The sequence below is a fragment of the Nasonia vitripennis genome, chromosome 1 (assembly GCF_009193385.2).
Source record: "Nasonia vitripennis strain AsymCx chromosome 1, Nvit_psr_1.1, whole genome shotgun sequence".
Taxonomy (NCBI): Eukaryota; Metazoa; Arthropoda; class Insecta; order Hymenoptera; family Pteromalidae; genus Nasonia; species Nasonia vitripennis.
The window spans coordinates 23167280-23193224 of NC_045757.1; the positions used below are offsets into that span (position 1 = coordinate 23167280).

The window sequence follows — 25945 nt, forward strand, 5'->3', positions numbered from 1 at the left end:
GTAATGCTCAGCAAGATTTTTATGAGCACATGATATTTTTAGAAGACTACATTTCTCACAAGAATGCTGATACTTTTCATACCCTCAATAGGAATGAAATAATATTGAGATGTTACAATCAACTAATGGGGAATACCGAGGAACCAGTAGATCCAGAGATTGTACATGCAAACCTAGCTGAACCAATTATAGAAGCGAAACACGATGAATCAAGAGATTCTGACTCTTCAGATTACTTGCAGAATTATCTTGATGCACGTTTTCTCTTTGCCAACAATGACTGTCCATTCCGATACAACTGTTGATTCCAACGTAAATGCTGACACAACAGTGGATGATGAAGTTTTATGTTTATCTGATACAGAAGAACTTGAAATTCTTAAGGGATATGAATATACTGTATTTGAGAAGTTGACTGCTAACGAAGAAGGATTGTAAAGACCTACAGGTTTTGCCTCAACCTCTGATATTTGAAGAGAAAAGCGAAGAAAATTCATTAAATATTCTTTTAGCGGGAATCCATCATCTCCAATTAAAAAGAAAGGGCAGTTAACGTTAGTACCAGGTAATAATTGTCCTTGTGGAACATTAACATTTCCATTTGCAAGAGCGATCCCTAAATCGCTGTGTGCAAAAATACCTGCATCATTATTTGAGCCTGCAAAAATTTAAAATGATAAAACATTAGAGAACAAATTTAGATATCAGAGATTATTCCAAAATATAATGTTACCAAAATCTCCAACATTAGCCCAGATAAAGCGCTTATCAGCATCACAGCATGTCATTAGTACTAGACTATACCATTTTTTGTAGTTCCAAAAAAGACTTCCACTATTGAGTGACTTTTTAATCTTGCAGTTGATTCATAAATCCATTAGCAATATTTTGGAACTCCTCAACTGTTGGCAGACGTAAGCAGAGAAGTCCAAGTACCTCGTACAACATACGGCAAACTTCTTTAATGACAATTTCTACTGTTGATAGACCAATGTCATAAAACAAACTGATTGTCTTCGCTGCATCGTCATAAGCTAAATAACTAAAACAGAAGATATATTTGTTAACAAATTAAATTTGAACTTAAAAAAAGGACTTGGGATACATTTTTTATAAACTCACTTCAATGTTAATGCTAGACGTAATTCTGGTGGCAATGATGGTCGCATGCTTCTTTTTATCAGCCTAATTTCAACTAGTTCATACAGTATCGTAAATACCTCAATATTCATCCTTGTAAATCTCTGGAAATCCTCTTCATCATTCAGTCGAAAATATTGAAAAACTCTTTCATATCCACTGTATTCTGTTAAATAATTATAACGTATACGTGGTTTGTTCCACCACCTCCTTAATCTTCTCCTTCCATTAATTTCTTGAATGTACAATATATAATCTAAAGCTACTTCAATTACTTGAATAGCCAATCTCTCCATTTTTCTGAAATATGATTTTAATTTTTTCTATTTACATATTTTACCATATAAATTGCATACTTTGGATTCAACCTGAGACACACAATTTAACTATGACTAATAAATAAAGTTATTTACCTTTAATTTTAATTTGGAGGATGTACTTTTTCAAAACAATATTGCTCCAAAATACAACTATACATTTGTAGGTTAGAATAAAGTTTTTGGACGGACAAAAGTTGTGGGATAACCCTGGGTTATCCCATCACTTTTGTCCGTCCAAAAACTTTATTCTAAAAATATGGATGGGAATAATAACATTCTTACATTTGTAGGTTATGTGTGGAAAAAGTTTGTTCACTCGATACCTCCAGAAACGTGCAACTTTTACTTCTGTTGGATGCAATGAAAATCACTAGATTTTCAGTTGCGATTTCAACGCAGCCGCACGCGGTCGTACGCGAACGCACGCTGCTATGTGGGAAGGGCAATAGCATTATTAGGCCGATTCCACATAAGTGCTGTGGCGTGCTGTGACGTGCTGTTCGTTGCTTTTTTGTGCTGTCTCGTGCGTTCATTTTGGAGCAGTGAGAAACGTATCTCTACAATGTTTTATATGCATGACTGTCGATACGTGGCAACGTTGCTTCCGTTTTGAAAAGTTTTCGTTCAGTATAACACATGGGTTAAAACCGATTATTATTATTTATTTATTATTATTTCAAGAAAGAAAGTTTCTATTTAACAAAAAAGCGTGACTTTTTTTCAAAACGGGTCTTGAAAGAAACGTTAATTAGCCTTGTGATCAATAACAACAATGCAGATTGAAAAATTAGAAAAAGTGCGAAAGTGTTTGTTGGTACAACAATTATTATTGAGAACGTTAATTAACATAAAAAAATTGAAATTGCTCAAAAAGAAAATAATACTAAGAAGGTGGTGGGTGAAACCACATTTATATCCTGATGTGAGAAATCTTGTAGGAGCATATGAATTATTATTCAATTATTTTAAACTAAGAAATGGTGAAGAGTTCTATGAATTTACCCGTATGAGTGTACAGAATTTTTATGACTTAATCTACTTAGTTAGTGAACGTTTGCAAAAGCAGGTTTGTCGAAGACCACCAATTCCTCCAGAAATACGTTTAGCAATAACACTACAGTGAGTTATTAATACATATTTATTAATAATAAAACTTAAAAAACAATGTATATTAAATATTATTTATGTTTAATCATATAGTTACTTAGGACATGGAGGAAGTGTTTCCAGTGAAGCCATGTATTTTAGAGTTGGGAAGTCAACAATGTACGATATTATTGCTGAAACGTGCAATATCATACAGACAACTCTGTTAAATATATATGTGAAACCCCCAGACGAAGCTGAATGGCTTCAAATAGCACAGGATTTTGAAGAAAAATGGAATTTTCCTAATTGCATTGGGGCTCTCGATGGAAAACACATAGAAATAAACAGACCAGCTCATGGAGGTAGCCTTTTTCATAATTATAAGAATTTTGAAAGTGTAAACCTTATGGCTGTAAGTGATGCACACTCCAGATTTATCTGGTTCAGTGTTGGAGACTGCGGTAACAATATTATATTATTATTAATGGATATTTATTCTAGTTATTTGAATACATAGCGAACATTTTACTTGTTTTACAGGTTCATTTAACGATGCTAGTGTTTTTGCCGCAACAGATTTCTCAAGAAAGTTATTTAACAATGAATTAAATATACCTAATTCTAGGTGTTTGATAAATACAAATATCCGAATGCCATTTACATTAGTAGGAGATGAAATATTCCCCCTTGGTCATCACCTAATGAAACCATTCAGCAGAAGATGTATCAATAGCGTCACCCAAAGGATCTTCAATTATAGGCTAAGCCGGGCCAGATTTACAATAGAATGCGCTTTTGGCATCCTATGCGCAAAATGGCGAGTTTTAAATCGTGCATTAAATTTTAAATTGAAAACCACAAACAATATAGTTGCTGCTTGTATTTGTTTGCATAATTATATTATAACAAGAAATCGACCACATTTGAATAATATGCATAATGCTAACAACAGAAGAAGAGAGGATGATGATTATGCTCAACAAATTCAAGGATTGCCAAGAGATGCCCCTGCTATCATTCGGAATCGTTTTGCTGAATATTTTGTCTCCGACGTAGGATCCATTCCATGGCAATATCAGTATATCTGATATTACATTTGCAGTTATACATAATCTGTATTTGTAAACTTGTATCTTGTAGATTAATTTATTACACAATAAAAATTTCAACATTATTATTCTGTTTATACATCATATTAATTAGAAGAATGTTATATCATTAAATATGAAAATATTTGGTTAATTAATTGATCACAACTAAATTTACAAGTAATTCTGAAAGTGTATAAAAGAAAATCTAATTTTATTATTCAATGTACGTTATAAAATGGAACATAGTCTCGATTTTACTTTTAACTAAAATAAAATTACAAAAATTATCCAAAAAATTGTATTATGATTGATTTGATTGAAAAATGTCTTCTTGTTATGGTATCTAATCTGTAAAAATATATGTAATTAAAAATTCATTATTTATATAGTTAATAACATCAATAGAAATAGCCTGTTACCGGGTAAAAATGTATCAATAATGCAAAGAATTTCGTTTGTGCAAGATAACAGATCACCAGGAGAAATATCCTTTAAGGCTTCTTCGATAGGTAGTAAATAACAATTGTCATTAGTGGAACTATTAGTATCTGAATTCATCAAATTCGTAATTTCTTTCATTCCAGCAGTAGCTACTTTTAGACATTGATTTTCTAAATTTTCAAGTACGTTCTTTTTCTTTACATACGATGTACTTGGAGCTGGTATATTGTCCTTTATGCCTGCAGTTTCAATTTGTAAGTTTTCTTTAATGTTCGTATTTGTTGATGGCTCAATTTTCACAGCAGTTTCATTTTTGTATTTCATGACTCTTAAAACGTCTTCATAATGTAGATCTTCACCAACGACTTCATCAACCTCCTTGTCCTTTTCTACCTTCTTTTTTTTCATGTGAGGGGCTAGAAAATCCATTTCCTTCGCCAAATAATATCCATTTGTGTTGGAATTTGTATTTGTTCCTCTTGAATATGATCTTCTTAAAGATTCCCATTTACTTTTAACGCAATCACCTATAAAAATAAAAATGGAATGTATATTATATATTGCTTATAGCAATGTTTGTTCGTCATAAAAGTGTTTATACTTTATTACCAGTAAAACTTTTCGATCCGCTGCTGTTGTTCAAAGAATTTGCTATTTCATTGAAACATTCATGTTTTTTTCTATTATCATTATAGTCATGATTATTTCTGTCATATAAGCAAGGATAACCTTTCACTAATGCAACTAATTTCTTAGGTGGGATACTTTCAGATTTATTTTTTCTCTCTGCCATGGTGGACCTGTTGAATAGAAATAGCGTTTTAACGCGCGATTGTTAATAAGCTGAGGTTAGGTTAGATCACAATAAACATACCAGTATGAATAGACGTCTCCAACTGTACTGCTGGTAGTTGTTACATTGTCGGTTTAGTATAGTTCAGGTGTTCTGTAAAAATATAAAATAGCAGTGGCAGAAGATGATTATTATGATTTCAACATCGAAGAATTGATTATAGATATGGTAAGATCACGGCCGACATTATATGATAAATCTTTAGAAGAATATCACACGGAATTTCGTGACGCAAGAAAAAATCATCTTGAACACATATCCAATACTATATTAGAAATTTTTGGAGAAAAATTATCAGGTAAAAATCCAAAGTCCTATTTTTTATTTATTCAAATTATGTCGTTAAACACACAAACCAATAATATTCTTTTGTAGTAGAAGCAATCATCAAGATATGGCAGAATTTAGTAATTAAATTTAAAGAGCAGCACAATCTTATTAAACAGTATTGTCCATCAGGCTCAGGAAAAGAAAATACTGAAAAAGTAAAATGGCAGTTCTACGACAGCATGATTTGGATTCTACCATTTATTGGGCACCTTCCACAATTAGCTAGTGATGCCGATACATTGAAACCTCAACAAAAAAATCCAGAAAATACAATCGACCAAAATAAATTTAATAAAAAGAAAACTTCTAAATCTGATACAGAAAAGGTTATTAGTGATATGCAAAAAATACTTGATGATAATGCAAAAATGTTGGAAGCAGTAGAAGACAAAGTAAGAAGTACCAATGTAGAAAATAGCGAGAAAGAAAAGGCCATTCAATGTTATATGCTCTTAATAAGTAAAGGCTTTAAACAGATTCCAGAAAATAAAAAATTTAAATGTTGCAGAATAATCATGGCTTCAATAAATGATTTTAAACAAAAACAAACATGATTTAAAAAATGTATTTTTCGATTTGATATCAATAAAACGTTTTAGATAATTAATTGAACTTTCTTTAATATTTATCCTAATAGATTATTTTTAATAGATACCCTAGATTTTGAATATAATTTCAAGTAAATAATACTGTTCTCAAAAAGATTTTAAAAACCCGTAACTGAAAATTTTTTCGTCTACAGTTTCCGTTATCCTCCCCCCCCCCCCCTTTCGCTCCTTCCTTCTTTGTTTTATTAGTAAAGATTTCCCGCCATCCCCTCTTCCTTGTCTTCTTTCTTTCTCATTCTTATTATTATACCTAACACACGGCCATTATTATATTTCGTTAATTGCTGATTAGTTTTTAAGCATACATTTAATATATGACGCTATTTCTAAACAATTTTGTATGTTGATTTACGTATTGCATAAAAAAACCCATTCTGACAGAATTTAAATTAAATAAAAAGTAATTCTAGTATTGGAAAAATTATGATCACACAAAGACAGTTGTCAGGAATAATGCGGCGACGCGTGTTCCCAGAGGAAAGATTGCATGAAAAAATGCAGTTTACTTTCAACTATATATTTAAATCTGAAAGTTCAAGATTTTTAAAAGTGGCTATGCGAGAAGTGAAAATATATATGGGAGATGACCACACTGATCGCTATTGCATGTGGTTATCCACCGATAGACATGGAATTGTTAAGATGTATAATGAAACCAATGATTACCAATATACCATAGAAACATTGATTAGGTCAATAAAACGACCAGAAGATGCTGTTATTGGAATAATTGAAGATAACAATGACTATACTAACAATCAAGAAATCAACAACTGGACAAGCAGACATTCATACCTCTACAGAGCAATGTGGCCTGAACACTTCAATCCGATTCATTATACAGGGTGAGTCATTTTAATCTTTAATCACAATTATCTCGTTGGCAAAGCATGCTAGCGAAAAAAGTTTCGGGTAAAAGTTTTAGGATTTCTCCCTGGCTATCTGATGATGACCTTGACAATGTCATTGAGCATGACCTTCAAGGTTATTTGAAGGTCAAGTCGATTTTTTCAAATAGAAACCCCTACTTTTGGCACCAGAAATGGAAAGAGCCGGAAATTTTACGTTCGAACATGTGATTTTGGAAACAAATCATCTTTTGTGCGGAAATTACCTTTGACATCAGCCGAACCCAGGATGCACCATCGAGGAGGTTGTCAAAAGGATTTAGCATCCCATTTTTTGTTTTATTTTTTTTTGTATTTTTTTTTATTTGTTTTTTTTTTTGTTTTTTCCCTTTTTGTTATTTTTTTGGTATTTTTATGGAATGTTAACTGGAGTTAACCATTGATTATTTGTTCGAAATTACCGCCGTTTTGTTGGATGCAAAGATCAAGTCAAGCTCTGAATTGTCTTATGGTTCTAAGTAGAACATCTCGAGGGATTGCTGCACAAGCTGTACGAATGCGTTCGATCATATTATCTCGCGTTGTTGGCCGTTGAGCATAAACAACATTCTTAAGATATCCCCATAAGTAAAAATCGGGAGGGGTTAAATCAGGTGAACGAGGGGGCCAGGCAACTGGGCCACCTCGCCCAATCCACCTGCCACTGTAGCGGGTGTTTAAATAATCACGAACAATGCGTGCATAATGTGGTGGTGCTCCATCTAATTGGATCCACATTCTTAGCCTTGTGGCTAGGTCTACATTTTCTAGTAATTCAGGTAAAATGTCTCGAAGTAATCTCAAAAAGTTTACCCCATTCACGTTCTCTTCAAAGAAATAAGGACCAATCAAATAGCCATTGATGATTCCACACCAGACCATAACACTCCAGCGGTGTTGATTGTCTATGGGCCTGAACCAATGAGGATTTTCATCTGACCAATAATGGCAATTATGTCTATTCAATTCTCCAGTGTTTCTGAATGTTGATTCATCTGAAAAAAGAACGTGCCTGAAAAAGTCTTGATCTTGTTGAATCATTCGTATTGCCCATCGACAAAAACGTACTTGCAAAATCATATCATTTGGAGTTAACTGTTGTGTTAATGTTATGTGATAAGGATGATATCTTCTCACTCTCAATATTCGGGATGCTGTTGATTGAGGTATACCTATTTCTCTTTCTATTTGTCGAGTACTAATGTGAGGATCAAGATGAATAATCGCTAGAATGGTAAGAACACGAGGATCGTTTTCGTCGTATTCATGATGACGGCGTTGACGAACAAAAGCTCCATTTCGAGCTCTCTGAGTTAAGGTTTGAATAGTAACATTACTTGGGTGTCTCCTATTGGGATAGCGTTCAGCATAAAGTCTGGCAGCTGCTGCATAATTATTTCGACTTTTTCCCAAAATCATGATCATATCAACGATTTCGTTGGGACCATAATCAGCCACGATCAAAATCAAAATAATTTGTTACAGACCAGTAAACAGGGAAACAGATATTTTTCAATAATAATTATCGATTTACAAGAAGTAAAAAACACGATTAAGCTTTTCTGCACTAATTTGCTATCTACATAACTGTTAAGAGTAGTTCACTCTCAAAAATTGACACTAATACAAAATAATGGAATGACTTAACTACATCAAGAATTTTGAAAATTGACACTAATACAAAATAATGGAATGACTTAACTACATCAAGAATTTTGAAAATTGACACTAATACAAATTAATGGAATTACTTTGAATGCATTCGAGTTCAGCTAACCAGTTGTACTGTTATCGGCATGACCAATGACCTTGACCATTGAATTCAAGGTCAAGGCAAGGTCATATTCAAACGTAAAATTTCCCGCTCTTTCCATTTCTGGTGCCAAAAGTAGGAGTTTCTATTTGAAAAAATCGACTTGACCTTCAAATGACCTTGAAGGTCACGCTCAATGACATTGTCAAGGTCATCATCAGATAGCCAGGGAAAAATCCTAAAACTTTTACTCGAAACTTTTTTCGCTGGCATGCTTTGCCAACGAGATAATTGAGATTAAAGATTAAAATGACTCACCCTGTATATATTCACCAATGATCCAACAATTAAATGTCCTTCGAAGCCATCGACCATATTTAATATCAGAAATTGAAGTAACAAAATTATGGAACAAGTTAGTAACGGATGAAATAAGGAATCAAATATGGACTACGATGAAGTAAAATCTTCAGAACATTGCCACACCCCTAGAATTGTTGTAACATGACTTTCTCTTATTAAAGTAAATATTTTAGAAATATATATAACCATAATATTAGTGTTTTCATTTCATTTCTTGTGTAACGACAAAATTTGGTATACCATTATAACCATCAACAACTTAAGTCGAAAATTTCAATAAAAATAGATATAAAATTCACAAACTCACCTAATTTTCTATGTTCATTCAATAAAGTTACTCCGGGAGTGCACTCCTCTATCCAATTTGCATCCAAGATTCCTGTTCCTTCACCACTGTCATCATCATCTTCTAAGATACTAGCTGAAACTGTTACTGAGCAACCGATCGATCCTAGAGCAAAAACAGCTGTTAATAATTATTGTCAAGAGTTATGGTTAATGAAGATATGTTCTACTAAGATTACCTTGATTGGAATTCCAGCATCAATTAGAGCCAGAGTTGCAGCATTAAGAGCTACACAAAAGTCACTACCATCAACCCGTAGAAATTCTACAAACACATCTATCTGGAATGTGGTAAATAGTTCCAAATTTATAATAGCTTCCATGGCATGTCATAACTGTTGAGATCTTTCTTGTGATTTCCTGTCTCTGCAAGGTTTCTTTTTTCTCTTACCAGCACCAAAACTTAATACAGCGGTACTGTATTGACAATTCACAATACCTTTCACTGCCTTTAGTGCATTTGCATTGGCTTTTCCTCGAGGCTAGAAAATTGAGTCAAAAATCAAAACAAAATTGAACTTCTATACTTGTAATTTGTTGCAGTCACTTACAGTTACATAATTGCGTTTTGACGAGAACGAGCATTACAAGAGCAGCTTTTCCATGAAAAGCTGCAATTTTGGAAATTACAAAAACAATTCATGTTTGTATACATGCAAAAGGAAGTTTCAAACAAAGAATGTAATAACGAGAAAGATTGAACTTGTAAATAAATTTTATTTAAAGAACCTGATCAAGTGGGATAGGATGATTCCAACAAACCTTACGCTTGTTGACGTAGTGATCGCCAGTAGCAAGCAGCTTGTCGATGGTCTTGAGGTTCTGAAAAACCATAAAGGGAAATCCTCTGGAGACACCAGTGTAGGAGTTTATCTTGATGAACACGCTCTCGATCTCGCCGAACTTGAAGTACTCCTTAATATAAAACCAATGATTTGATGATGATGAGTCAAGAAACCTTTTTGATGCTCCATGATGACTGCCACGTTTTTAGATAAATGTATCTTCTTGTTCTTTTTTTCTTCCTTCAATTTTTATAAAATCCAAGCCATGTACTTGCTTTTTTAACATTACAATTGAGCTGCAAAACAAAATCAGCCAAAAGTAATGACGATCAAGTAAGTAAATATTTTGAATTAATAACTTATATAATTTATTTATTAACTTAATTACCAACCTTTTTGCCAAACCTCAAATCGGAGCAGGAACGCTGTTTCGGAGCACAAAGTCGGTTACTCTGCAATGTTGCCACGTATCGACAGTCCTGCTCATGCATAGAATACATTGTATATAGATACGTTTCTCACTGCTCTAAAATGAACGCACGAGACAGCACAAAAAAGCAACGCACAGCACGTCACAGCACGCCACAGCACTTATGTGGAATCGGCCTTATATGCATATAATCGCGTGTGTCGCCGAGTAGCAGACGAATGTCGGTCAAGCAGATGAACCACTTTAACCACTGGTGTATAATACCTAATATAATACTCACCGGAAGTCGCGTGACCGGAGGAGACGAAAAAAATCGGGAGAGGATGGAAACTCTGAACGAAAAGAAATATACCGAGCAAATTTTCAACTTGCAATATTAAGTTAATAACTTAATATTTCTGGATGAATCTTTTTAATCATGAAAGATTAGGTTGATATATTCAAGTAGATACCAACAGATGGCGCATACGCGCAATAGTAATGATTTAAATGCTGTCGAGATTTTTTTAAGGTTAAGAAAACCCAATTTCAAAGTATATAGGGTTGCGCCGTCGACAAATTGTACTTCGTACTTTTTCTTGCCAGCGCGGCGCTATCGCGCCCCTTGATACGACCAAAACTAATACTGAATCGCAAGAAAAAAGAAAAATTCCCGAAAATGTAACGAAATTTGAAATAATACAAGTAAATAAGCAAATAGAGTTATTATCAAAACAGTCCCTGGCAGAATCGACAGAAGAAGTCGCGCGAGAAGCAGAAGAATTACGCAATAAATTCGCGAATCACTTGAAAATTCAATTAAGTCCCTATGTGAAAAAGGAAGTTTTAGACGACTATTTTCAGAGTCCGGAGAACATCGACAAATTAGATGAGAAACTTAGAAAGGGAGGCAAATCTTCTAACGTATACGACTACGTCTGCCGACGGATCTCAAATTTTTGGGGAATTGCTGCATTTAAAGATAGTCCTAACGACACTCACGACTACATAGAGAATAACGAACAGTTCTCTACGCCAACTGGAAATATAATAAATCCTTTACAAATAATTGCTTCGAAGACGCATCTAAAATTTGACGAAACTATAAACGTAGAAAATAGTGAAAGTGAAATTGAGAATAATAAGAAAAAAATGGCGCTGCAAATAAAAGGAATCTCTTTAAAAGACACGCTCGATTTGATTCCCCGTTTCAATGGGTCGAATATATCAGTAACGCAGTTTGTCGACGGTTGCACAGAAGCGCGAGATATTCTCCCCGAAGGAAACCAAGAAGACTGTGCGCGTCTTATTCGAATGCGTCTTTTTGACGATGCATTAGCATGCGCAAGGGGGCAAAAATTCAAAACTATTGATGAAATCATTCAATTTTGAGAGTAATTTCGGATCATCAAAGACGTACCACGAAGTTTCGGGAGAACTAGCTAAACTCAAACTCAAACAGCGTTCGACGGAAAGTGTAGTCGTTTACTCGAATCTCCTTCGAGAAATAGAAAAAGAAATCAATTTATTAAAAATTTCGCACGTCCCTATTTATCTGCCAATAAATTCACAAGAAATAATTTTATTGAGAGGAATAACCTCCGCATCGATAAAAACATTAGGAACCATAACGGTCAATTATGACGGTTTGAACATTTATTTTCATGTAGTATCTGATGAATTTCCCATAAAAGAAGCGGATATATTGGGGAGCGAGTTTTCCAACAAACGAGCGCAAAAATTTGCTATGAAAAAAACTGCCTCGAATTAGCGAGTGTATAGTATCCTTTTATAAATGATATGCCATTCCTTCAAAACGTCGAAGGTGGTGACGAACAATGGAATTTAGGAAATCCTGCAAACTGGAGAGTCGTGTCGGAAAGGCTCCCCGAAGAGAATGCTAAAAATAACTCTCAAATCCCATGCACTGAACCTCCATTGAATGTCAATCCCGGTAGAGTCAATTTCGAGTCAAAGAAAGAAACCCGAGATCTTGCTGGAAATTATCCAGATGCAAGCCATTCGACGACAAGAGACGAGATACTAGATCCACAGATGGGCACGGTCGTAAATTGCGCGTACATACAAAGAATATAGCCGACAGGCACAAGTACTCAGCCGAGTCTAGAGAACGGCGGAGGAAATCTGATTAAGGAGTCCCGAAACGAGGAAGGGACTGAAAATGTTGATGAATTCGAATTAAATAACGAACCTTTTGTGAATTCCCTAGGAGTGAATGACACGAAAGGCACAGTGAATAAAGTAAAATTGATTAATAGCGTTGAGGGTGACGCTGAGACAATGTATACATGTTCAAATGATTGCGACAACGCCTGTTCGATGGAAGTGTTGAGAAATAAATCGAAAGCCGAAACGGCGACATTTGAAAACTTAAAATGAGAAAATTGATAATTTAGAATTTATTGCACTCATACCTCTACGACACGGAGGTCACGCACAAAGCATTGGAGAAAATCATGACATTGAAAGGGACTACTCTAGTAAAAATAATGAAAGTGTATATGTTTGTGTTGAACAGACAAATGAGAGATCACGATGAATCGAAGGTATGTAATTCAGCAAAAATAAAAGAAAATACGAATATGACAAGGAATCCTAAAGTCGGAAGGCGATACGGAGTTCGTGTAAAATTCGAGTTGACCGACACCGCGCAACCTATTGTGACACACTCAACTGGACGTCTGCCAGATGGAGAAAAGACAATGCCCACTAGGAACTTTCCAAACAAAATCGCGCCGAAGAAAAGATTTTATCGACATTTTTGCAAAAACTAAGCCAAACAAATTCCAGAATTTAATCAAAGGGGGCGAAAATCGAGAATTATATCATTTTCAAGCAATGAGTAAAGTATTAGGAAATATAGTCCCGACTACTGATAAGAAAAATGACAATCAACATTCTATTCTACCAAGGGAACATTCAGAAGAGACCGAAAAATATTTGTATGAATGTGGAGGAATAGAAGAACTCTTAAACGATTATCAGGATCCTTATAGTGAACAAAATCATGAAGTACGCGGATTCTGCGTAATATCGAGCGTCCCAGTCCCCGAGAAAATAGGAGGCTATCACTCTGTCATGCTCATAAGCCCTGAAGCGGCCGAAGTTCCCCGCTGTGAGAGAGTCAAAGCACTACTATGCCTCGACTATCTTAAGCCGAATGAGCGAGAAACTATTGAGCGGCTTGTCGATACTTATCACGAACAATTCCATTTACCCGGGGAAAAATTTACTACTACACACATAATCCAGCATCGCATTCCGACCGTAGATAATCGGCCCGTAAATGTCAAAACATACCTACCTCCTAGAGCACACAGGGGTCCAATTATGGCAAAAATTAAAAAATGTTTAGACGGCGGACTTATTTCACCGTCGAATTCTGATTATAATAGTCCGCTTTGGTGTCTAAGAAAACAAGATGATAGTCATGGTAATCCACGATACAGGATAGTCTTAGATTATCGAAAATTAAACTTAGTTACTATAACCGACAACTATATTTTTGATTAACTCGGAGGCTCAACATATTTTACGGTTTTAGATCTTGCATCGGGATATTATCAAATTCCATTACACCTGGAAGATCGACATAAGACTGCATTTACTGTAATGAATTCTGGATTTTATGAGTGGAATGTTTGTCCACAAGGTTTGACATCTATGCCTGCGACATTTATACGATGCATTAATAGAATTATATATAGCACACCTATGAAAGAAGGAGAGAAGCCTGAAAGTGCTCTCAATGTCTTGCCCGAAGACGCGAAAGAGTTAGATTCTGGACCATTAGACGTTTGCGTGTACCTCGACGACATCATTATCAGTCGCGGACGCTTGGATAAAACGTTTCATCTGCACTTTTGGCGTTCCTATAGCTATTTTGACCGATCAAGGGACAAATTTTTTAAGCAGTTTAATGAAACGAGTAGCAAAAAGATTCAGAATCACACAGTTCAAAACAACAGTCTTTCATCCACAATCGAATGGCTCTCTTGAGAGAAGTCACCATGTACTGAACGAATATTTGAAACAATTTATCTCGCAAGACGAACAATGGGACCAGTGGCTAGAGATGGCTGCTTTTTCGTATAATACGTTCGTACACGAAGCGACACAACACACGCCTTACGAGTTAGTTTTCGGAAGATTGGCTCGTTCACCGTCGAGCGACCCATTCGAAACAGAGGACAGACTTGTGACGTATGCCGACTATATTATGGAATTAACAACAAGGTTGAATAACATTAAAAAAATGCGACAAAAGTGCGAACCCGCAAGATTTCAAAATCGGTGATTATATTTGGTTACTTAAAGGAGGAAAAATTCATAAGCTAAAAGACCAGTACGAAGGTCCCTATTTAGTCGTAGATATACTGCGTAATGGTAATATTAAGATACAACTAAAAACTAATAAATATAAAGTAGTGCATATGAATCGCGTACATATATCATACATTCAACCAGAAAAGACTTAAGTCTAAATTAATTAGATGATACATGTCCAAAATAGTTTAAGAATAAAGTACATAATGCATAATTACAGTATTAGCGTTAATCGATTAAACAAGTGAGATACAAATTAAAAAAAAAAGTAGTAGAAAAATAATTGTTGAAATCTACATTCAAAGAAACTAAGCTTAAAAAAAAAATATAATCAAAAGATAAACTCGCCTCAAGTGTCACAGATGCACACGTCTGCAACGCGAGCAGCGAAGACGAGTCAGCGATAAGAGTCCGTCGAGCCGTACTACGATGCATAGCGTCCGAATGCATCGTAGACGTTAGCTCAGTGGTTAGAGCGCAGGCCTCTGGCTCTCGGGTCCGCGAGTTCGAGTCCCGTCGTCTACTTTTTCGCTTTCGACTCTGTCTTCTCTCCGTGTGTAACACAAGATACACTGTGATCTGTAAGAGTACTCGGTAGCACCTTCGTAGCGACACTAGACATGAACACTAGCGCCCTAATGGCGATTATATAGAGATATGCGCTTGCGCCCCGATGGCAATGATATGTACATCATACATATGCCGATTATAGGCATAGGCAAACGAGAATCAGTATTAAGCAAAATCTTGTCTATACAACGAAAATTGTATGATATAAGCAACTACTGTAATTCGAGAAAATCAAAAAATTCTACCTCACAGGAAAAAAAAGAAAAAAAATTTTAATAATTCTCAAAAATGCGGGAAAATCTTTGTTGGGTTTCACATATATTTATATACTACTATTTTGAATAATAAGCAGAGCCATTTTAGTAATTTCTTTTCAATTAAAATAACAATAATCATGACATCAATTCTTTCATTGTGCAATTAAATTTAGTCTTTCTTTTCTTTTACTTCTCCACCACAAATTAACAACGATCATTTTAAATAATCGCCAAGCAAAAAATTAACAAGGATCATTAAAAAAATTTAATTTGATACAAAAATTAATCAGAAAATATAAATATACGCTCAACTTTCATTCACAAAACTCACAAAGATATCACTTTTACACGGACACAAGAACAATTATCACTGAGTTAAGAAAAATCAAGTAGTTAACCATTTTAATACTCGTAAAACATTAATACAAGATTCTACACGACTCAAAGAACGCAAAAAAGGAATAATTCTGTTTTATTGTTTTAGATTCCGCCTAAGCCGAAAAATCGAACTCTGGGACAAGTTACGTTGGGTGAAACTCAGAATTTCGCTGAATTGAAAATGGCTATTTGTGATACCAGTGCAAGGGATCAAGCTCTAATAAGAATCTTACTGAGCATATCTGAACAATCGTCAGGTCCTAAGCATCCTAAATACATAGCATATAAAGACAGACTATACACTTTCATATTATGGTTAGAAGGATCAAGCCAGAAGCCAGAAATCTTAGCAGAGATGGGCCTCTGTTATAATTATTACGAAAATCAAGTCTATTGTTTTTACTGCGATTGCAAAATGTCTCAACACGGAGAGGATCTATGGATTAGACACGCTATCCTTGCACCAGACTGTAATTATCTAAGAACCCGAAAAGGAGAAGAATTCATAGAAAAAGTATGTACAAGAGTAAACTTTAATAAAGAACCACCACCAGAGAGTCTACATTGCCATGATCAAGATTCTAAATAGGATAAATCAGATATTATAGTAATCAAACCACTGGATTGTAAAATATGTTTCAGACAGGAAGCCAAGATCCTTTTTCTTCCTTGTTCTCATTTAATCGCTTGCGCAGAGTGTGCCATTAAATTAGAAGAATGTTACATCTCTAAAAAAAATTAACTCTTAAAAAAGTAAAAGGTTAGGCGAGTTTGATGTATTCCGCAACAAAATTACAGATAGAAAAGAACTGAGATCAATTAAACAAAGTCAAGTTCATTATATTTAATCGTAATGAAGCAAAGCACAACTCTCAAGATAATCTATTTTTTTATTTTTTTTTTTTGCAAGCAAAGTTAATTTAACAAATATTGTGATAAATCTTACCTCAGTTGATAAACGATGCTATTAGTTCGCTTTTGCATTTTTTAATCTACTGCGATCCTCAAAGTTTTCGGTTCATTTCATCAGTGTGTTAGAATAATACTATTCTGAAAAGATACAGAAAAAAACTATTATTAATAAATAATTTATTAAATTTTTTTATCAGTATTGTAGAATATAATTCTTCAGTACACGTTGGGATGGTTTGACATCAAAGTTATAAGCCCCGAAAGATAGTCATCATTTGAATTTATAATAATTAAGTAAAATTTAAAAAGACACTAATCATTAAATAGAGTTCTTTTAAGTTTATTACACAATTATTTATTAAAAAAATTGCATGTATTAATAATATAAATGTTTTTGAATTTTAAATTTACAGCAGTACAGCGAATGTATGAAATAAATGATGTATGACTAATTATTATGACTTAAATGTCTTTGTATTTATCGAGTTGCTACAGTGTATCCACAAAGTACTGTATTGAGTTAAGATTCTTAATCTTAAAGTTTTCTATCCAAGTGTTTCGATGATAATTCAGTCATGTTAAAAACAAAATTAGATGCATGGTTTGCTGCAGTCAACACCAATACTTGTATGGAAAGTCTACTAGAATAATTAGTTTGCATTGGATTTATCTCTTATTATGAAATCTAAATTGCACTCATTATTTTTTATTAGCAAACTAAAACGTTAAAACGTGCTTAAATTCATTTGATTATTTAATTTTATGATTGTTAGTTTTTTACCGCGATTGCCAAATAATGATTGTTAAGTAATGATACTTATAAAGTACAGATTAATGTCCTATAAGAGGAATATTTGTCACTAGAGTCAATTATGAAATTACATATTAAAAGTTTTAATTAAATAATTTAATAACATTTTATTTAATAGTTATAAACACTAATTATTCATGAATATAGATCAAAATAATAATATTTATTTTGCTAATAAGCGTTATTTATTGCATAAATTATTCTAAATAAATTTAATTGATATGCATTTTAGTATTTTTATATTATCATTATTATTAAATAAAATATTAAATAAAATATTTTGACTACGTACTAGATATTTCTATTGAATTGTTTCATGGATTGTGTTTTCTTCTACGCTGTGTCCACAATGACTCGTATACGTGAACGTATACCTGCGGGCTATTGCGTGTGGAGCCCTAGGAAAATGTACAAGCGTATACAGGAAAAATATTTATTACAATTTCTGGGTATTTCCAATAATCTCCGTGGGCACTCGAATTGTTAATTGCGGCGTTCAAATCATTGATCCAAACATAACTGTAAATAATAGATTCCCCAGGTAGATTCTCACCCTCATCGATAGTAAACCGACGCGGCAGCTCCGTCTCTGCTTGGGTTAAGCCTATTGTATAGTATAAGCCAGTGCAAGATCGTGCAACAATGACCGTTTGCTGACTTCTCCCCGGTGGCCGCAATACGAAGCTGTGGTATAGAGGAAAACTGCATCATATACATATATTAAATTTTACATGTATGTATATAAAAAATCGAGCATTCGACCGAGCACGAAACACGCCGCATAAAAAAGCAGATCAGTCGAGTTCTGGAACGGGGTTAATCGGACTTTTAGGCTGCCGGGCTCATAAAAATTTCAAGCTCAACTTCGTCTGCGGGACAAACGAAACTATAGCCGAAAACTGTACACAGAAGTGCGGCACGTAGCCGCAAATAGAGCGAATTAAGAAACCAAGCTATACCTTAATAACTCAAAACGATTTTTAAACGTTTGAATTTGAACTTTCGAACGTTGCGAGTGAAAAGTTGGAAAAACGTTCGTCAAACGTTCAAAAGTTCGAATTCAAACGTTTAAAAACCGTTCTGGGTTATTAGGCTACGTAATACTTTGGCCACTACGTCACGTATACAAGATTTTTCTGTATCAACACTGCACATAGTATTGTTTCACCTTGCTTTTATTAATAACTCCGATTTACAAGTACCATTGTATACATACCAGCTGTCAAGCTGTGTTGTCTAGTTGTCCTCCTGTGTTGTCTAGTTGTCCTGCTTGCGCGGCGATTTGACAACACCGCATATACGTGAGTATAGCAAAAAATCAAAGGCTCATATTCCACAACACTATTTTATTATTTTAGATTATAATGCATAAATATTTTTCATGTTTGACTAGCGGGCAAATAGAATCGACGTAAGGGCAATTTTTTAACGTTCATTAGATTTTCAAAAACGTTTTGGTTAAACAGATACGATTATTTAAAGTTGAGGTGAAATTTGAATTATTAATTTATTTTTCCTGAGAAAACTAAAAAGGGGCAAATTGAAATTCTTACGTAGAATAAAAGGGCAAATCAATATCTATAGCCTGGTATTTTTTTTATTAACTAATTGTTATATTTGCAGGCTGTGACGGGGGGGGGGGGGCGAGTCCGCACGAGCACGGAGCGCGGCAGCCGGCGAGCGACTCAGAGACGACGCGCCAGGCGGCGCACGCGGTGCACCGTGAACGCACTAATACACATCCGCGCCGCGCGCCTTTATAAGACGGATCGCGCGGCACAACGGGCAGTTCTACTCGAGCTCCACTCCGGGTAGTATCGTGCACACACGTTACTACAAAGATCAGCGAGAGATAGACCTACGCCGACGAAACGTCTCGTGAGCCCACGTGACGATTTGGTAGAAGAACCGAAACCCGAAATTTCGAATTGCCATCGTGAGCACACGAGAAAACCCGGAACACCCGAACGATACCAAGCCTCGTCTACGTGAGCACACGTGGGCGACACCCGGTGCCACCGTAAAATCCTAACCTACAATCCGACACATTGCTGCCACCCTCTGCCACTGTGAGCCCATAGGATTAAGGGAGTAACAATAGTTCCTCTGGCGATTCGCCCGGTCGTGCCCTCACGTCCTGGTGAAACAAAAGTAAATTCGTGACCAACAAAACCAGCCTTACGCCGACATCTCACGACTCGCTTTATCTCTGTGTGCACACAGGATAAAGAGAAGAACGAGACGAGCGACAAAGGTTTGTGAAGGCGTGCGCACACGACTCCACCGACCGAATGAATTCCTAACCTTAAAATCCACCACCAACCCGTCATACCGCCACCGAACCGATACACCACAGCCGCGAATACCGAATCATTCTTGTAACGAAATCGCGTATATATTCTTGTAAATTGTTAACCGCGTTAGTTTAAACAATTCTACTTGTAAAGGCGAAGTATTTTTAACAAGACGCATATTTGATTTCTGTTTTAGCCGGGATTTAACAACTAACTGATGATTGGAAATAGGAGTGCTTGCATGAGATGTTTACGCAACCTGAGATTGGTACTTTTCCTGAAAAAGTAAAGCCTATACATTAATGAGTGAGCACGTTTGCATAGTTGTGTAACGTGCTCTTTCCACGTTAGTTTGGAGTCAAGCACCAACCCCAGATTGCGCACGGATGATTCATAGTCGACCCGGGCTCCCCCTATGTTGATGTAGGTGTTAGCAACAGTTGGTAAAGCATTAATGTAGTAGGGGGAGCCCAGGACAATTGCCTTAGTTTTCAGGACATTAAGTTTAAGGTGATTTTGTGCAGCCCAGCCCATTATCCTTTCGGCATTAGCTCTCATCTTGTCAGAACGAGAATCGAGCTCCTCAAGGTGGCTTTGGAGGAGGTGGCAGAGGAGAAGGACAGATGTACTCGTGATATTCCCGTAAATCTTAAGGTTTAAGATGTAAAATAAGGTGAAGGTGATACGCAATATTGTTGTTAAATTTAAAAGTATTTTATTAATTAAATCAATAATCCTAAGTAAGCTAGTATAATTGATCGCACTTGTAAGCTTATTTACTACAATATTCAATATAATATATCGTCGTCACATTTTGTACAGTTTTTAAAAATCTAAACACACGCTTATTGCTAAAATCATAAGATACAAACATAGTCGCATCGTCGTCAAGTTGATTAATTCTACAATGTAAACACGTAGCGCGCACTCTTGGCTGTCAAATTTCACTGAAAAATATCAGCGCAGTCGGAGACGCGAAAACCCGCGTACACGTCAAATTCCGTCATAGACGCATGCAGATACGCTTAATCTGCATATTCTGGTCCTCGTCCTAGGCCTTGACTTATGGATAGTAATGCGATCGTCTTTTAATGAACGGCGTACTGGTGCCATCCTGGAATAGCAAATCCCTGCTTTTATTGCGCGATAGTCGGAGAGATTTCCGTTCTCTCCATCTCACAAAGTTGCTATTCATCTTGTAACTTTTTTCCTTACCCTTAATCATAGAGTTAATCATGTTGGCTATACTAATTAATTGCTTGTTCGATTCATATTCTTCTAGGAGATCTTGCACTTTTCTCGGCAATTGACACGTCGAGATCTTGCTCTGGATGGCCGCTGAGGGTTTGCAAGCAAGTATAATAATCTGACGGACGCTGATGATACCTTGGTTTATCCTTCTTGAGTAAAATGTCCGACGTCGTACCAGTGTATTTTTTAAGAATTGATGCCTTTAACATCTCATAATTGTTATATTCTGGTAGGTTGAGTAAAATATCCATACCTACATCTATGTGCTTAGTGCCGAGCATTACTATGACATAATTAAATTTAGAATCGTCGTTAGTAATATTTAACGATACGAACTGCATCTCTACTAATTTGATCCAGAGGAGTGTATTATCTGTGCGCAGTGGCATCCAAACAAGTTCCCATTTAGGTTGTCTTACCACAGGAATGGGTCGTCGAGCCATGCGCTTGTTGTTCTCCATTATTCTTGAAACAATGTATTGTTAGTTCAGAGTAAAGGCTGCACTTGCGTCAAAATAACTTGCCCTTTTCACTATGGCACAAGCTTTGGGTGTACTGTGCGAAGATGTTGTTTTTCGAGTCGGTGACTGAAGCAATTTGTCTTGTTCAAATGCCTGGTTGGTCCAGATCGAAGGCTGCGCTTGAATCCATGTAACTTGCTCTTTTCACTGTAGGAGATACAAACTTTGAGAGTACTGTGCAAAGACGTTGCTTTCGAGTCGAGGTCTGAATCAAAACTGATATCTGTCCTGTCCCGGCGATGGGTTTTTATAGGGTGCAGTCTTCTCTGGTATACCAGATGCACATTGCGCATGGTAGGGTATAGGTGTAGAGAGGGGGACAATTGCTAAAGTGCCTGCACACAGAGCATTGGTCCAAAAGTTTGGCCGCGCCGGTAAGTCGCGGCATGTCTAGGCATACATACCTGCGGCAATACTACCCACCTACTCCTCCCCTTTTGGCTTTTCCCGACCCTACGGCAATCGGTCGGCGTCGATCCTAAGCTAATCCTTCATACCTACAACTTTACACTAGCTTAATGTTTATTTCTTTATTGCAGAAGCTTGAGCAAGACGATGACGACGAGTATCTCAACGCACCCTGGGCCGACGGCGCCAGTTTGAAGCGTCGCTACCAGGGCTTGAAGGATATCTCGTGGAGGCCGTGCTAAATTCGGGAGTTCTCCAGAAAACTCACACAAAAAATCGACGTGTCTCAGTTCTCCCCCGACTGACTATAATATACACACGCGTATATAGTACATTATATCAGCACACGAGAACCGGCGTCGACAATCGGGCGACGGCGCGTCGCAAGCCGATCGACCTACTACTATTATACTATACTACTGGATACGGTGCACACTGTGAAATTCTCACTTTCTTTCGCATTTTAATATATTAAAAACAAGTAAGGTTAGTTATTATAAGCAAATCAATCGATACCCTTCCCACTAGAATGCAGTGTATATTAAGATGCGCTCTCGATAGTACAAAGTATAACACTATACTTGGCATCGGGATACTATCAAATTATCATTAAACAGACCCTAAATACGAAACCGATAGCAATTGACACATTAAATAATTAATGAAATAGATAAGAACAAGGAACGATAACGTAAGGCGAAGTAAGAATAAAAACAAACTTAAATTCGAATGTTGACAAGTAAAATCAGTTAAGAAATCAATAATAATAGTAGACTCACGTAAGACAATAATGATAAATAAGAACAAAAATATAATAATGTAAAGACACAGCGATATACACGCACATCTTACGACTTTACGGCAGGAGACTAAGCAGAACACACCGATACTAAAACCGAGCCGCTACAAAATATAACGAATACAGCACAGCACAAGTAGAGAGAAAAATAAGAAGCCTACTGTACATCATGGACCGCGTATACCCGAAAGCGATGCACGTGCAATGAAGGGGAAACCCATAGAGAGCGCAGTGCTATCGGCAAGTGACACATAAGTCACGCGCTCTGGAAGCTCGAGGAGCCGCCAAAGAGGACACCGCGCGAGTCGGTTCAAAATGCATAGAAGAAGCTTCTATGAGCCTGCAGATAAGGAAGGTAAATCAGAGGCGAGTTTTACAGCAGAGGAGCACAAGGGGACTCGATGTACTAGAAGAGAGGATTTTTACTCTGGTTTTCTGATTGGCCCTCCCTGCAACGTCACATGCATTAAACGCTCCAAATAAGGCAAGAAGCTGCATCTAGGCCTCCTAATTCTCCAAACACACACCCCGCCAAAGAGACGAAAAATTAGAGATCACCTCTGCTAGAAGAGCATAAAAGATCCCAGCAACAGGTCCGCACGTTCTTATTCCGCCTCAAAAATCGTCGCCACGCAAGCTCTGCCCGAGCCCGGTCCGGTATAGCATCTCGAGACTTTAACTTTTTCCGTCGAACTACTATCGGGACTCTGATATTTTCAGTCAATCGGGATTTGAAGCATTTTGCTACAATCGAGACTTAGATTCTTTTACAGTCAACAGGACTTAGAATTCTTACGTTGTTGTTCGTCGTTCACGAGAAGCCGAAATCATTACAAGACTTTAGATAGCTGCGAGCGAGCGTTATTTTAGAACTGTTTATATTTGAATAAAGTAAGATAGAACAAAACCGCGACTATATTTTTAACCCGGAAACTCCTGACTCCTGTCGAACCCAATCTACCCTTGCATTCACTCAATTCGAACATTTTATTTTCTAATAAATGTTAGCTTTGAATTTTTTAAATTAAAGTTGTCAGAATTTACATTTATTATTACTGCAATAATAAAAAAGTATAATAAGTTAGCTATTTATAGTTATATATTTCGACGATCGTATCATCGAAATTAAAAAATTCTTTTTTTTCTGATACATTTTATACGATATATATATATATATATATATATATATATATATATATATATATATATACAGGGTGTTTCATTTTAATCCGACCACGACAGAAAACCATGGAAAAACTAATTTTAACGAAAAATGACCTTAACAAAAGTTGAAGGGGGTAAAGGAGGCCATCGGATGACACAAACACCCCTATTTTTGACCTCGGAATACGGAGCAGCGGAAAAAATTACGTCGGAAATGATATTTCAAGTTTGCCTTAGTGACTTGAGAAGGTCAATTCAAGGTTAAATAAGAAGTATCAGCCTAAGATTGTTTTCCTTTCAATTTTTTCGTAGAATTATCATTTTGTTATTGTAATAAACATTAAGAGAATAATTGACTTAAAATGTGATTATGCTTTGCTGACTTTAAAGCCATTTTGTAAGGTCAAAAGTGCAAAAATGCAATATCAAATGTTATGTGAAGTCCATATTTATATCCTAACTTTAGCGTTACCCAGGAACAACGACGTGGACGTAATAGGATTGTGTTCCCTTTGGGGTGCTTGATTAGAGTGAGTTCCCTTGCCTCTCACTTTTCGGGGTGCTTGATTAGAGTGAGTCCCCTTGCCTCGCACTTTTCGGGGTGCTTAATTAGAGTGAGTCCCCTTGCCTCTCACTTTTGCTCAAAATTCAACGCAGGTGCTCAAAGACACCACCATTTTGTTGGATACACAATTCAATTTGCTGCTGAAAATGTTCTACTGTTCTGAGTAATACAACTCTTGGGATGTTTTCACAAGCGGTTTGAATTCTGTGGATCATATATTCCCTTGTTGTAGTTTCATGTTCATAAACAACATCTTTCACATACCCCCACAAATAGAAATCGGGTGATGTCATATCTGGAGATCTCGGTGGCCATCGAACACCCAAATCTCCACGTCCAGTGCGTCCAATCCACCGGTCACGGTAATTTTGATTAAGATATTGTCTAACTATTCGAGCATAGTGCGCAGGAGCTCCATCTAATTAAATCCACATTCTTGCTCTTGTGTATAAATCTACTTCTTCAAGAAGTACTGGAAGACGTTCTCTCAGGAACTGTAAAAAATTATGGCCATTTACATTTTCATCGAAAAAGTATGGGCCTACAAGGTATCCGTTAACAATTCCACACCAAACATCAAGACTCCAACGATTTTGGTTATCTATCTGCCTGTACCAATGCGGATTAACATTCGACCAATAATGACAGTTGTGTCGGTTAAGCTCTCCATTGCTTTTGAATTTTGCTTCATCAGAAAACATTACGTATTGAAAAAAGTGACGATCATTAACAATCGTTTGTCGTGCCCATTGGCAAAACTGTAGCCTTAACCTCATATCAGCAGGTGTGAGATCCTGAGTCAAAGTAATATGATATGGATGATAACGTTGACTTCTCAGTATTCTCCAAACAGTAGCCATAGGTATACCACTTTGCCTTTGAATTTCACGGGTACTAACGTGGGGATTCAAATGAACCATTGCTAAAACAACCATTACATGAAGATCATCTTCGTTGTAATTACGACGTTCTCTAACCCGTGCTAGTTGCCCTTGTTGAGCTCTACGGTAAAGCTCACGAATGGTTGTATGACTTGGATGTCTTCTATCAGGATATCGAATTCGATACAAGGCTGCAGCTTGTCGATAATTACGTCTAGATTCACCAAGAATCAATAAAATATCAACCCTTTCAGCGGCTGGATAATCAGCCATTGTTAAAAATTTACAACAAGTTCAATAAAAAATTTTGTTTTTACCAAACTGAACAAATTAGATAGCTTTCGATGAGTAATAAATTTTAATAGAAAAAATA

General features: G+C 36.1%; 3 protein-coding genes across 4 annotated transcripts; 2 read left to right on the forward strand and 1 right to left on the reverse strand.

Annotated features, from left to right (window-relative positions):
• The first annotated feature begins 1916 nt into the window (after positions 1-1916).
• Positions 1917-3723, forward strand: LOC116415772. The gene is made up of 3 exons (XM_031920938.1): positions 1917-2579; positions 2661-3010; positions 3090-3723. Exons 1-3 carry the CDS (start codon positions 2233-2235, stop codon positions 3635-3637), a joined length of 1245 nt encoding a protein of 414 aa, XP_031776798.1. The 5' UTR covers positions 1917-2232; the 3' UTR covers positions 3638-3723.
• Positions 3415-10610, reverse strand: LOC116415694. Of its 2 annotated transcripts, XM_031920940.2 has the most exons (9): positions 10398-10610; positions 9983-10301; positions 9772-9831; positions 9400-9702; positions 9183-9326; positions 4956-5027; positions 4691-4881; positions 4060-4608; positions 3415-3988 (listed from the first exon to the last, which is right to left on the reverse strand). In XM_031920940.2, the coding sequence occupies exons 7-9, from the start codon at positions 4872-4874 to the stop codon at positions 3984-3986; spliced, it is 738 nt and encodes a 245-aa protein (XP_031776800.1). In that variant the 5' UTR covers positions 4875-4881; positions 4956-5027; positions 9183-9326; positions 9400-9702; positions 9772-9831; positions 9983-10301; positions 10398-10610; the 3' UTR covers positions 3415-3983. The 2 variants fall into 2 exon arrangements, with proteins under 2 accessions (XP_031776800.1, XP_032453453.1); XM_032597562.1 differs by lacking the exons at positions 9183-9326; positions 9400-9702; positions 9772-9831; positions 9983-10301; positions 10398-10610 and adding an exon at positions 6668-6689 and having other exon boundaries at positions 3415-3983.
• On the forward strand, positions 4875-5871 carry LOC107980514. The gene is made up of 2 exons (XM_016981191.3): positions 4875-5232; positions 5310-5871. The coding sequence occupies exons 1-2, from the start codon at positions 5100-5102 to the stop codon at positions 5816-5818; spliced, it is 642 nt and encodes a 213-aa protein (XP_016836680.1). The 5' UTR covers positions 4875-5099; the 3' UTR covers positions 5819-5871.
• Positions 10611-25945: the final 15335 nt, after the last annotated feature.

Bases quoted from the DNA above. Each gene is read 5' to 3' on its own strand.
- LOC116415772 (XM_031920938.1), top strand. From the start codon at position 2,233: ATGCAGATTGAAAAATTAGAAAAAGTGCGAAAGTGTTTGTTGGTACAA. The intron at 2,580-2,660 runs GTGAGTTATTAA...TTAATCATATAG, and splicing joins CGTTTAGCAATAACACTACA to TTACTTAGGACATGGAGGAA. The intron at 3,011-3,089 runs GTAACAATATTA...CTTGTTTTACAG, and splicing joins GTTCAGTGTTGGAGACTGCG to GTTCATTTAACGATGCTAGT.
- LOC116415694 (XM_032597562.1), bottom strand. From the start codon at position 4,874: ATGGCAGAGAGAAAAAATAAATCTGAAAGTATCCCACCTAAGAAATTA. The intron at 4,609-4,690 runs GTAATAAAGTAT...TTATTTTTATAG, and splicing joins CGGATCGAAAAGTTTTACTG to GTGATTGCGTTAAAAGTAAA. The intron at 3,984-4,059 runs GTAACAGGCTAT...TTTACAGATTAG, and splicing joins TATTGATACATTTTTACCCG to ATACCATAACAAGAAGACAT.
- LOC107980514 (XM_016981191.3), top strand. From the start codon at position 5,100: ATGGTAAGATCACGGCCGACATTATATGATAAATCTTTAGAAGAATAT. The intron at 5,233-5,309 runs GTAAAAATCCAA...ATTCTTTTGTAG, and splicing joins TTTTGGAGAAAAATTATCAG to TAGAAGCAATCATCAAGATA.